At 37.9% G+C, this 14,538-nt stretch overlaps 1 protein-coding gene across 2 annotated transcripts in view; it reads left to right on the top strand.

Moving 5' to 3' along the window:
* Positions 1-14,538, top strand: part of LOC150109448 (aldo-keto reductase 1B-like) — a 212,260-nt gene that overhangs the window by 113,638 nt on the left and 84,084 nt on the right. For both annotated transcript variants that reach the window (XM_090408381.1, XM_090408374.1), the window contains exon 6: positions 1,066-1,172. In XM_090408381.1, the coding sequence (XP_090264507.1) occupies positions 1,066-1,172 (107 nt within the window). The remainder of the gene's footprint in view (positions 1-1,065; positions 1,173-14,538) is intronic.

The following is a 14,538-nucleotide window of genomic DNA, read 5'->3' on the forward strand; positions in this document are numbered from 1 at the left end:
AGTCATGATCCCCTGTATCATTCCCAAAAGTCTTTACGTTGTCTTCACAATTTTGGCCTTATCCACTATCACCCCAAAATCTCTTATTTCCTCTACCTCCAACAATATATTCTCACCAAGCATAAATTCTGCATCCCATCTTTGTTTTCCAAATTTTAAAACCTACCATTTTGCAACATTGAACTCGCATCCTCATGCCCAATCACTCAATTTATTCAAATCTTTTTGTAAGGCCACAACATCTTCTCTGCTCTTCATGGTTCGTCCCAACTTTGTATCATCTGAAACAACTGAATATCTTCATCCAAATCTTTGCCAATATCATTAATATACAAGTTAAACAGTAATGACTCTAAAACAGACTCCTGAGGCACACTACTAGTGACTTTCCTTTTTCCTGGATATCACTCCCCCATACACAACTTGTTGATACCTATCAGATAACTAGTCTCCAAGCCAACGCACTAATCTGATATCCAACCCCACTGCTCTAGTTTGACTATCAACTTATGATGCGTAAGCTGTCAAAAACCTTTGTGAAATCTAAGTATATTACTGTGTATCCTCTTTTGTCCGAGGAAGCAGTCACTGTATTGTAATAAGTAAGTAGATTACTAAAACATGACCTCCCTTTAGCAAATCCATGCTGTCCATCAAAGATAAATGGATTGCAGGTTTGGTGGATAGGAAGAGAACAGGTGATTTGAGAGAGACACTTAAAGGATGTTATTGGATTAATCCAGATGGAATTATAAAAAGAGTAGAAGGTGAAAGGGGAAAAACCAGAGGCCATCCCTGGAAGTTATGTAAGAATGTGGTGAAGATCAGTGTGAAGAGTAGATTTTTTAAATGGAGAATTGTCAGTGAATGGAATGTTTTACTGCAAGGACTGTTAAGGATTTTAAGATTTGGTATGGCAAATATGTTGTCAGTTGAATGAATCTCCCACTCCATGGAGAGTGCAATAATAATAATATAAAGTGACAATAAATTAAAATAATTTACAATTATTTTAATTTATTGTCACTTATTTCCATAAGTAATATGTACACTTTTAATTTACAGATAGAATGTCATCCATATTTACCTCAAAAGGAACTGATTGAGTTTTGTCAGAAAAGAAATATTAATGTAACTGCTCATAGTCCATTAGGGTCTCCAGGTAGACCATGGTAAGTAATAGTACTTATATCTTGAGCATGAAATTTCTGATAATCAGATTACCAGTAGTTCTAAAAATTCTAATTCTAGTTATTATGATTCAGTAAACATTCTTTCTAGAAATTTCTGGATATATTTTATTAATTAGTTATCTTTTTTTTAATTTTAATTTAATATATATACAGGTACACTACTGATTTTCCAGCACCCTTGGTTCCAGAGCCTTGTCAGATTAGCTGTTTTTGCTGGACCAACAGAGGTCACGTAATAATATTCATCAGTACCCCCTCTGACCCTCTAATTGTACCTTTCTCATCTCTAAAATACCATGCTCTGCTAGAAACTTAAATATTAAATGTAAATTAAATGAAATGCATTAGTATAAATGATAAGTGCAAATGGATATGAACTTGTGCCAATGCTTGACATCGCCGCCACCACCACCACCACTGTAAAATGCCACTTGCTTAGAAGCACTACCTAGGGTTAAATTTAAACAAAATAAGCTTGCATGATTTTGTCTGGACTAAAGGCGGTGCTGAATGATTCATTGCCAGAATAATTGATGGTGTACCTTGTTTTTGTGCATGTGTGTTTGTGTGTTTATCCTACACACCAGAGTTACAAGAACCTATAGCACATCAGTGTCATGCGCAAGGAGCAGATAAGGAGTGAGAAAGAGGAAATCGATATTTTTCTTGAAGAGCTAGAGGTTGAAATTGTTGGGAATGAGGAAGGCTGTACAGGAGGACAAAGTTAGAGGGAATAAATGAGGAAAAGAAGAAACATTTTGATGTGTTTGCAGTTTTACTTAAAAGGAATGTTGGACATTCTTTAAAAGTGGAGAAATGACGTTTGCCAGGTGACAATGGACGTATCTGTAGAAGAGATGCATAGCTGAAACATTGCATCTATGAAATTCAGGTTGAGGTGATACTGTGAAGGAAAGGTCATCCTCTCCCACTTACATGCCATCCTGTCATCTTTCCTATCCTGGTTCTTGCACTGTCTTGCTTTTCTCTCTTTCTCTCACTCCTACTTTGATTTTGCATTCATTATTTCCAGTTGCCTAATCTCTTCTTTCATGTTTCTCAACTCATTCCTGATACATTCCACTTGTTCTTTCAATATTTTCCCTATAGTTAGGACTAGATTATTTTGCTTGGAGGGGTGTGAATGGGTTGCCAGAGGTGTTAGCAAGTGTTTCATCAGTGAATGAGTTTAAATAGATGTATTTTCTTTCTTTTGTGGTTACATGGTGGTCAGCATTCATAGTGAAGAATTTATGGAGACGCAACACACGTGTCATAATAATTCTTTCCTTAACATTAAGCAAGTAACAATCGCCGTTTCGACCTCTATTGAGGTTATCATCAGGAAAACATACATATGTACAATATAAAGCTACCTGCCATTGCAAAAGTAAAATGAATACAAAAGTAAAAGAAGTAAAAATACAGAAGTAAAATGAATCTCAATGTTTGTTGATCATTTATCCTATCCTGACCTCTGGTGAGAAAATAAAAATGGAACTACATGGCCATGTGATCACCAATTTGATTAATTAACCGATTTGATAATAAAAAAAGAAAACAACAGAATTAATCAAATCAGTGATCACATGGCCAAAGGAAATAACCAAAAACCTTACACCGCATTATGCCCACACTCCCAGAATTTACAGCCTGCCAAAAAAAGAAATCAACAGCCCTAATTATCACTTAGCCAAGAAATTAGCTGCCACACTCAATGAGTTGGTAGGTCATTCCCCCCCCCCCCCCCACACACACACATAAAAAATACACAATATTTCATGAACAAGATTAGAAACATCACACTCAACAACAAAGATTTATTAGTCAGCTTTGATGTAGTTGTCCTTTTCATTAATGTCTCGATCAATGATACTATTCTTCTTCCTTTCTTTTAAGCTTACACGGCGATCCGAATGCATTTTTGAAAATTATGGAGACAACTACCATGTTTGAATAAAAACTTTAGTTTAATATAACTAAAATCTACATTCAACGTTTCGACCTTTATGTCAAGGTCATCTTCTGGAGCATACAACTATACACAGAAAACAAGCTACACTACAATCAAACTGGTTTGTTAAAGACACTGACCAACCGCTACAACAATTGTTGGCCTGACCTCTGGTGAAAAAAAAAAATAATAATAAAAGAAAAGAAAAGAAAATTATACATCAACGCTAGAGTCCTGTTATTGGTGTTATCTGCTGGTTGTAGAAATACATTGGGCACAACAACAAGTATCTATCTATATACATATATTAACATCATGTACATTCCAGCCAGTTGGTATGGAATGGTTTCTAATACTAGCTGAAGATTGGCTAGAGTCCTGCCTTATGCTGAATCTTATATATTAGGTAGGCTGAATGTGTGCCATCCAGATCCTTGGAATTTTCATGCCATCTTTGTTGTTGATATATCAGGATTTTGCAGGCTTCCTTAAATTTCCTTTTGTACCAGGTTTTTGTGCAGTGTAAAGAGCAGGTGCTTTTCCAGTTGATTTGGTGTAAGATGTTGAGTGCATGGTCTGAGAGGCATGCTTCGGTTATATTTAATGTGTCTAATGTGTTCTTTCTTGCGTATAGGGATTGTCTGTCCTGTTTCCCCAATGTACAGTAAGTTACAGGTGCAGCAGATGCAATAGACTCCAGGATGTGCTAATGGGAGGAGAGGATCCTTAGAGGAGTTGAATATGGTTTTAAGTTTAGTGGGTGGTTTAAAGGTGGCATTGAGGTTATAATGCTGTAGGATTCTGTTGATTTTTTCCGATAACCCTTTAATGTATAGGATGGCTATGGTTTTACTGTAATCTAGATTCATTTTTGTTGTTGTTTCGATGGTACAAGCCATTAGGAAAAAGAAAACCAGGACGTCCTCTTAAACGATTCAACGATGACTTCTAAGGCCGGAACAGGCCATACTAGGCCTAAATCCTTGATACGTATGATGATGATGATGATGATGATGAATGATTATTTATGAATGTGTAGCTGATGATTTTTAGTTCTTGTTTCAGGGCTTGCTGGTTAGAGCAAATTGTTGTAGCTCTATTTTTAAGGGTGTTAATGACTCCATATTTTTGTGATGGGTGGTGGTATGAATTAGCATGTATGTATTGGCCAGTGTGTGTCGGTTTTCGGTAGACCATGAAGGATAGGCTGCCTGAAGGAAGACGTGTGACTAGTGTGTCTAGGAACGGGAGCGAATTTTGGTTTTCGATTTCGATGGTAAATTGTATGCATTCGTGTTGTTTGTTCAGGTGGCTAAGGAATGTGTTTAGCGTTTTTCGCCCGTGCGGCCAGATCGCGAACACGTTGTCAACGTATCTAAGCCAGACTGTTGGTCTTAGCGTGGCGGAATCAAGAGCTCTTTGCTCAAAGGTTTCCATGTAGAAGTTAGCGATTGGGGGCGGGGATAGTGGTAAGCCCATGGCTGTACCTTCTTTTTGTAGTTAAACTTGTTTTGCCATACGAAGTAACCGGACTATAGTACATGGGCAAAGAGGGCTGTAATGTCGGGTGGAAATTTGTTCTGTAGTAGGAGAATTGTGTCATTGATGGGAACATTAGTGGAAATGGCAGAAACATCGAAACTGACTAATAAGTCATCTTTGTCGGGTGTTATGTTTTTAATTTTGTTTATAAAGTGTTGTGTGTTTTTTATGTAGGAGGGCGGAAGGACCTACCAACTCCTTGAGTGTTGCCGCTAATTTCTTGGCTAAGTGGTAATTGGGACTGTCTATTCCTTCCACGATTAGTCGAAGGGGCACATTTTGTTTGTGTATTTTGGAGCCCCATATATTCTGGGGGGGGGGGCGTAGTGGGGTTTGAGTTTTTTAACTGTGTCTGGTGGCCAGGAAGTGACTTGAGTAGTTTCTCTGTTTTATCCTTTATCCTTTTTGTTGGGTTATAATTTACCATTTTATATGTGTTGTTATTGGCTACTAGTTGATTCATTTGAAGTACGTATGTTGACCTGTCAAGGACAACAGTGGCATTGCCTTTATCCGCTTTCGTTATTATTATGTTTTGTTTGGCTTTTAATGACTTAATTGCTGCTAATTCTGTTTTTGGGAGATTGTTCTGTATGGTTTTCTTAGTGTTCAGGATATTACTAATTTCTAGTCGTATTTTATCTGCTATATTGTTAGGTAGGGACCTGATGCCTCTTTCAATATGGTAGATAAAATCCAATTTGTTTACTTTTTTATAAAATTGGATTTTATCTACCACCTTTAAACCACCCACTAAACTTAAAACCATATTCAACTCCTCTAAGGATCCTCTCCTCCCATTAGCACATCCGGGAGTCTATTGCATCCGCTGCACCTGTAACTTACATTGGGAAAACAGGACAGACAATCCCTATATGCAAGAAAGAACACATTAGATACATTAAATATAACCATTATGGTGAAGCAGGCCTCTCAGACCATGCACTCAACACCTTACACCAAATCAACTGGAAAAGCACCTGCTCTTTACACCGCACAAAAACCTGGTACAAAAGGAAATTGAAGGAAGCCTGCGAAATCCTGATATATCAACAACAAAGATGGCATGAAAATTCCAAGGATCTGGATGGCACACATTCAGCCTACCTAATATATAAGATTCAGCATAAGGCAGGACTCTAGCCAATCTTCAGCTAGTATTAGAAACCATTCCATACCAACTGGCTGAAATGTACATGATGTTAATATATGTATATAGATAGATACTTGTTGTTGTGCCCAATGTATTTCTACAACCAACAGATAACACCAATAATAGGACTCTAGCGTTGATGTATAATTTTTTTTTATTTTATTTATTTTTTATTTATTTTATTTTATTTTATTTATTTATTTATTTGTTTTTTTCACCAGAGGTCAGGCCAGCAATTGTTGTCAGTGTCTTTAACAAACTAGTTTGATTGTAGTGTAGCTTGTTTTCTGTGTATAGTTGTATGCTCCAGAAGATGACCTTGACATAAAGGTCGAAACGTCGAATGTAGATTTTAGTTATATTAAACTATAAAGTTTTTATTCAAATCTGGTAGTTGTCTCCATAATTTTCAAAAATGCATGCTATTCTTCTCTTACAAAACATATTTTCACCCAATATCATGGCCCTCTTTGCCCACGTACTCTGCTCCGGATATTTTGTGTGGCAAAATAATTTTTACCTCCAAAAAGAAAGGGCTCTCCACTTTCATTCCCAATGGCTAACTTTTACATTGAAGACTTCAAGCAATGAGCTCTAGATTCGGCCAGCCTAAAACCCAAAGTCTGGCTTCTGAGCCAGACTTTGGGTTGATGTTGATATTTGGGTTTATGTTGATGATATTTTTTCCATTTGGTCCCACAGCTGCGAAACATTAAATACATTCCTAATCCACCTGAACAAACAACCCAAACATATCCAATTCACCATGAAAATTGAAACAACTCTTTTCCTTTTCTGGACACACTCATCACACATCTTCCCTCAAGCTGTCTCCCCTTCACTGTCTACCACAAACCTACACATACAGGCCAATACATACATAAAAATTCATACCACCATCCAACACAAAAACTAGGATTCATCAGCACCTTCAAACACAAAGCCCTAACCATTTGCTCCAATGAACAGGCTCTGAACCAAGAATTTGAAATCATTAACCAAACATTTGTAAAAAAATGGCTCCAATAAAAAAAAAAAGTTCACAAGATCCTCCATAAAAATGCCGTTAAAAGCAAAAAATATTATAAGAATGCCATAGCCATACCCTACATTTCAGAAAAAATAGATGGAACACTACTTAAATACAACATCAAGACAACCTTCAAACCACCAGAAAAATTAAAACATTTACTTAACTCCTCCAAAGAGCCTCTTCCATACCTTGCCCACCCAGCAGTTTACAAAATTCAGTGTACCTGTAATCTACCTTATATAGGGGAAACAGGATGCACCATCCCAATCAGAAAAGATGAATACAAATGCCACATTAAATACCTCCACTATGGTAAAACAGGCCTATCAGACCACACACTGAAAAGATGCCACAGAATTGATTGTAAGTCCCTACATAGTACCAAAACCTGGTTTGAAAGAAAATTCAAAGAAACTTGTGAAATGTTGAAACATCATCTAGATATGAACAAAAATGATGGATTAATTATTCCAAGAATGTGGAAGACCTATCTTCAACCCATATAGTAACGAGAACAACCCCAGACAGAAGAAAACCTCAATACGAAAGGACTGTAAAAATTGTTTAACACCCCAACCGGCCATGATGTCTATACAGGGTGTTCGGGATAAATTTGACATATTTATAATTAATTATATTTTTCCGTAAGTTACATGTATTAACACACACTTCTCTTCATTTAAAAGGTTGGACCCTTCTTCATTCATATACAAGATGTCAGAAAGGATGGATAGCTGGAACCCACCTGAATCATGGAAGAGAATAACTTGTATCATGATGATTCGTGCCGGCCATCAAAATAAGGATATTTCGACTGCTGCCCAATGCTCCCTGAATACAGTAAAAACAATCAGGCATGAACTAGAGACTTGCAATGGTGACTACGAGGATGTAGCAAGAAGAAAGATCCCTAGCAGACGATCTGATTGCGTTCGTACAGCAGAATTCCTCGCAAATCTGCAGGAACAGGTGTTGAAGAACCCTGGCATTGGAATTCGGGCTTTGTCACGTGAAATGAATGTTGCAGCCTCTACTATGAAGCTTGCACTCAATGAAGACCTCCGCTACTACTCATACAAGCGCCGCAAAGGTCAGCTGCTTACAGAAAAGGCCCGTGAAAAACGTTTGATAAACGCGAAGAAACTTCTAAGCAGAGTGAAACATCCTGCGGAACCACAAACAATCTGGTTCTTTTCCGATGAGAAAAACTTTTGCCAGGATCAAAAACACAACACGCAGAATAACAGATGGCTTGCATACAGTACAAAGGACATTCCTCGTGTAATGCAGACTAAATTTCCCCAAACTGTGATGGTTTTCGGATGTGTATCCTCTGAAGGCAATGTGATGCCTCCGCATTTTTTCCAAGAGGGCCTCAGGTTGACTTCAGATGGCTACGTGGAGTTGCTAAACACTGTAGTCAAGCCCTGGATTACAAGGGTAGCCAATGGTAGGCCGTATGTATGGCAGCAGGATTCAGCCCCTTGCCACACCTCTGGGAAAAGTCAAAAATGGTTGTCTGAAAATTTCTACGACTTCACCAGTCCAAATGTTTGGCCTCCAAACTCCCCAGACCTTAACCCCATGGATTATTTTGTATGGGGCGCAGTTGAAAAAGACACCAATTGCACTTCCAGTAATACAAAAGCCCAGTTAATGGATAAAATTAAAACAGTTTTTGCAGCCCTTCCCAGGGAGACTGTAGCATCAGCTTGTTCGAGGTTCCGAAGCAGAATTGAAGCTGTGATCGATGCTAATGGTGGTTATTTTGAGTAAATCTTGTTGATAGTATTGTAATTAACTCTGCCTGTAATGTTTTTTGTCAATTCATTAAATTTAATAGATACAAAGAAGATTTTCTTTTTCCTTACGAAACTGTCAAATTTATCCCGAACACCCTGTAGATGTCCAGCAAAATCTGGATAACAGATTTTGTAACATCTATTGAATAACATGGATAAAAAGTTCAATTTGGTCTCATTATTTCATCCACCATAGCCGGTAGAGAAGTTAATGTAGTTCCTTTTTCTTTTCTTTTTTTTTTTTTTTCTCACCAGAGGTCAGGCTAGGATAAAGGATTAACAAACATTTAGATTCATTTTACTTTTATATAGTACAGTAGTTTGTATATTGTACATAGGTATGCTTTCCTGATGATGACCTCAATGCAGAGGTTGAAACGTCAATTGTTACTTGCTTAATATTAAGTAAAGTAATTATTCTAGCATGTGTGTTGTGTCTCCGTAAATTCTTCACTATAAATAAAGAGATGTATGATAAATATTGTGTGAATAATGGATCTCCTGATGAGGCTTCTTACTCCATGGAGATATCTGTATACTACTACTACTACTACTACTACTAATAATAATAATAATTATTATTATTATATTTCTACATAATATTCATATACAGTAGATTACCAGAAACCACTCCTTGCATATAAAGATTTCTGATTGAGAAAATACATTAATTAGAGATGTTAAAAACTGTCAGAGATTAAGATATTTTCTTGTATTAAACCTGATGACCTCAAGGTCATTTGGTTTCATTCTACATACTAGACTAAAAGTTTTTAATTAATGGTAATTTTAATATTAGAATTAGTATTATTTTCAAACCTACATGGAGTCCAGAAGACTCATTGTAGGAGGTCAAAAACTCACAAAGCAATAGCTATCATACCTTGCCTAGAAAACATGGAATGTCTTTTAGGCAAAGTATGATGGTTGTTATGCTCTGGCAATAATTCATTTCACTTGTTCATCACTATCACACAAAAAAATCTCCTTTTCTGTAATTTCTAATTTTTTTAATTCATAATTTAGATTTTGTTTTATCTTCTCACATCTGAAAAAAATTTAAAAACTCACCAGTTAACTGAAGATGAGTTACTGGTTTTCTGTTAGGAAATTCAACCAAAACCCCATTTAATTGGTTTTGGTTATGCTTGGCTTGGGTACCTTGTGAGTATCAGTCATTTTGCCTCTGAATGAGGAGAATTTAGTTCTGGAAGGAATTATTATTATTATTGCATAAGCAGTTCCAAGAAGCCCAAAAACTCATCATGGGAGACCCACATTCACCATTATTGACACAATGCCTATCATATCCTGCCATTGGCATGGATGTTTGTGATTGTCCGTGAAAATACTACTGGTGGTGGAAGACGGTAGATGGCATTTGTGTAGTTGTGGTTTGTTGATGGATTTGAATGGTGGAGACAGAGAGTTGCAGAGTAGGTGCTCTCCCTCAATGAGTCTTGGACTCCCTGGAGGTGTCACATAATAATAATAATCTCTCCTAAGTTATTCACTAACAGAAAGCTCACAACTATCTTTGGCAACTTGTTCCACTCATTTATCACTTCCCAAGCAAAAAATCCGGTCCTTACACTTCCTGATAACTATACTTTTACACAGCTTCCAGGTGTGATTCCTTGTTCTCTCCCCAGGGAGCACTACACTCACTCACATACCCACACACACACATACATACTAGTCATTATTTTGGTAACTTATTCTGAATCATGAGCATCATGTTGTTTAAGGAAATGAACAAAGTAAACTAGATAACTAAAAGTATTTAATTATTACTTCCTATATTTGCCAAAGCTAAATTGCCAGTAAATCATCTTCAGGGATTAATACACTGGTAATAAACAAGTACATGCAGGTACATTTCAGTAACAAAGATGGAACAGGAGAGATACATAATAAATTTAGTTTAATCCTTTATCCAAGTGTGAGCAAACAAAGTTTGTGCCTGAAAGTATCTTCAGGACTGGGGTAAGGTGGTACAATGCCAGGGCAACTCGTTGCAAAGGTGGATCAAGCTACCAACACTCCTATCTCAGTATCTCCTATAATGCAAAACACATCTCCTTGCGGATATGTCTAATGTTATGTATTAAGGGTAGGGTCACCACCCAGACTAGTTTCGACCTTTATTGAGGTAGAATGGGAGTTCATATCTCTTCATCATTGGCCTCTTTAGAGTCAAAAAAAGTTGTGCTGAGAGTCAGCTTGATAGTGAGAGAGGAGGAGAAAGATAGAGTGGATAGTAGTAGATAGTTAAAAGAGGCCTCAGTCGATCTACTTGGCCTGACTTAAATGCCAGCACCAAGAAGATCTCCGATATTATCTCCCTCCATCCGTTCTTTCCCGCGTTCCCCGGCCAGCCACCTCTTCAGATGTCTGGCCGATGAAAGAAGTGAAAAACAAATGCAGGAAGACACACATAAATTGAAAAGCAAAAGAACTAAGACACACATAAACAGAAACAACAAAGGAGCTAGAACACGCATAAACAGAACAAAAAAAGCCGGTGAATTAACAGAAAAGTACTGCAAGAACGGGGAAAGAGCCTGGCCCAAGTGATGCAGCCTGCAAGGAGCTGCACCGCCTCGCTGTAAGCCTTCGCCGCTCGGGTTCTCAGGTCTGCCCCCTCCTATGTGGATTAAGCGTGAACATACAGAAACAGAACCAAGAAACTTAGAAGGGGCTTTTTTTTTTTTTTTTTTAGATCTTATTTGCCCTGCTATTTTTTATCGCTATCTCATAGTCTTTTACCACGTTTTCCATCACTGTGAGTACATGTACTGACTCTTCATCATTTAGTTTCCATATTCTCTTCAAGCTTTCATTCCATTTCGCTCGGTGGTAAGTGACGTTCCCAAACTTGAGCCATATTCTAAGACTCTCTAGCTCACCTTCACATTGCAAAGCAGCGTCTCCTTTTTCCTGTAGAGCTGTGTGGACTTTGTTTCTTATCTCGGGTTTATCCCTAAGATAGAATAGGATTCAGTTTGTTACATTCGAGTTCTCATATAGAGGTTCTTTTCCTTTTACCGGTTTTGTAATGGGGTGAGAAGAACCGGTGTTTGTATCTACTGGTAAAGTTCTTTTTCCAAATTCCTTCATTATCCATGTGTATCTCTTTTCCAAATCTACTCGTGTCAGCGACTTCAATGTGTCACATAAGTGACACATTGAAGTCGCATAAAAAAATCAAGTTGGGGATTTCTGTTTTCATTTCAAATGAAATGCTCACTTCCCCTGATTTCCACTCTGGGATATCCGTGTCTTGTCCGATTGATACGTTTCGGACAATCCCCCACTTTGAGAAAATGGTTTTAATGATTTCCTCCCCTTTCTCTAGATATTCGAGTGGAAACCTGTCAATTTTTACGGATTTTAAAATACTCCCAACTAGGAAGGGTAGGTATTTTCTTCCTTCACATTCTATGCCTTTAAGGAGCGTTTCCCTTGTCTCTATATTGTTTGTTACTATTTGGAATCTTCCCCCCCCATAAGGGGTAAGCCCGTAAATGCTTTCTGCTTTGGCGACTTTGAGAAGAGCTCTCACAAACGTCGCTTTGTCGATGTTTGGGTCAATTTCGATCCCAAGAGTATGAACTCTTGGCAAGAATTTTGACATTCTTTAAAAGCAAAGACCTTACCAATGGAATAGCAAATTTCAGTCCCCGAAAGGAAATGACCTAAAACGGACCTGCACCGATTTGAACGATGCCACAAAAAATAAAAGCCAACAAAAGAAAAACTAGAAGGGTTCTTACCAAACAATACTGAAATAGGAGCTCTCTCTCGGGATCTGGTAACTGGCAACTGGAATCCAAAAGAAGACTGGAACATGGAGCTTTCTCTCGGGGCTGCTGAAAACAGGTCTCTTCAGTGGGAGCCAGGCCCAAGTTGAGATAGCAGGCAGAAGCTTTAGCAGGTCATCTCTACCTGTAGGAGTTGCCAAATGGTGTGCCACCCTTGTTTAATAAATTACTCTGGATTTAGAGAAAGATGTTGAAAGTTTATTTTTCACTTGGTTAGAGTATAATAAATTTAGTTTAATCCTTTATCCAAGTGTGAGCAAACAAAGTTTGCGCTTGAAAGTATCTTCAGGACTGGGGTAAGAGGTAAAGATGACCTGCTAAAGCTTCTGCCTGGTATCTCAACTTGGGCCTGGCTCCCACTGAAGAGACCTCAGTAAAGGTCGAAACTAGTCTGGGTAGTGGCCCTTCCCTTAATGCATAACATTAGACATATCCGCAAGGAGATGTGTTTTGCATTATAGGAGATACTGAGACAGGAGTGTTGGTAGCTTGCTCCACCTTTGCAACGAGTTGTCCTGGTGTTGTACCACCTTACCCCAGTCCTGAAGATACTTTCAGGCGCAAACTTTGTTTTTCTCACACTTGGATAAAGGATTAAACTAAATTTATTATACACTAACCAAGCGAAAAATAAACTTTCAACATCTTTCTCTAAATCCAGGAGAGATACAGGATGATCTAAAGTCTTATAATTACACCACCTGTTGGCTTAGGTTGAGTGTTCTTGGTTGTCACGCTGGCTGTCTGTCAATGAAGGTTTCCCATATGAGGGGCAGTTTGATACAACCATATTTGTTTAGGTTGGAATAGTTGATAAGAGCTGCAGCAGATTTGAGGAAAAGCCTCTGAAATTTACTTTGGTGGCTTTTTACCAACTGATCCTGAATCAGATATTCAGGGCATGATCTGCTAATTCTGAATGGCCATAGTGGTGGAAACAGATGTAATCCTGGTGCTCTGAATGAATAAATGGTTGCAGCTGCAGGGTACCTGGTACACTCTGGATTAATCCAGAGGTTGTAGTTGGTCTTTGGGGAAGTGGATAAGAGTTGCTATCATTTTGTGCAGTTTATAAGTAGTCACAGGATTTTTTTTTTTTTTTAAGATCTTGGTCACCTTTTCTGAGACACCACAAATATAAGGAATGGTGATGGGTTTGCTGTAATTTGTGTTTGGAAAGTGGGGGGGGGGGAATGTGGATACATGATGTTAAAATTCTTTTTATCTGTTAGGAGGTGTACCATTGGCCAAGAAAGGTGTTTTTTTATTTGCATCTGATGATACAAAGATCGACAGAGTAATCAGGAATGTAACTGACATGAGTTCTGTGTTGATTGCAATGTTATTGGCCAATGGATTAAGGTTTTTATAGTTTCAAATTGTTGAGGGGGGGGTGATGTGACTGTTAATGGGTGTATTTACCTGTGTATGTGTAGAGGAGGGGGACTTTCTGTAGATTGTGAAGGTTAGAGATCCATTTGGTTGTCTTGTAACTAGGGTGTCTAGGAAGGGCAGATTGTTATTAGTTTCTATTTCTGTTGTGAATTGGATCCTTGGATGTTGGTTGTTCAAATGGGATAGAAAAGTGTGTAAAGTGTCCCAGTCATACAGCCAAATTGTAAACACATCATCTACATAGTGTAGTGAAATAGTGGGTTATGGGGGCGAGAATTTAGCCACTCCTGAATCCTCTCACTCGCTTCCACATCTCAAGAAACTTGGGCAACCAATATCAAATCTGTGTGCATTATGCCAGATGTGATCACACCCAAACCTCATATTTCTTAATATCTAAGTGATCATTTGAGATATTTTGTCCACTTTTCAATATGTCCTCTGACCTTGAACTCTCAGTCCATCATTTTCCTTAAATCTCTAGCATGATCAATTTTTTAACATCATGACAGTTCCATTTATGCAATACATGGCAGGTAATTTTCATCACAAAGTGTATAACTATATACTTTGACACACTGAAATGTAGCATTTATCCTTTGTCTAAACTGCTAGACCTTCTTAAAATATTTGTATTTCACC

The sequence above is a fragment of the Typopeltis vanoorti genome, chromosome 2 (assembly GCF_054136105.1).
Source record: "Typopeltis vanoorti isolate ZY-2024b chromosome 2, IOZ_Tvanoo_1.0, whole genome shotgun sequence".
Taxonomy (NCBI): Eukaryota; Metazoa; Arthropoda; class Arachnida; order Uropygi; family Thelyphonidae; genus Typopeltis; species Typopeltis vanoorti.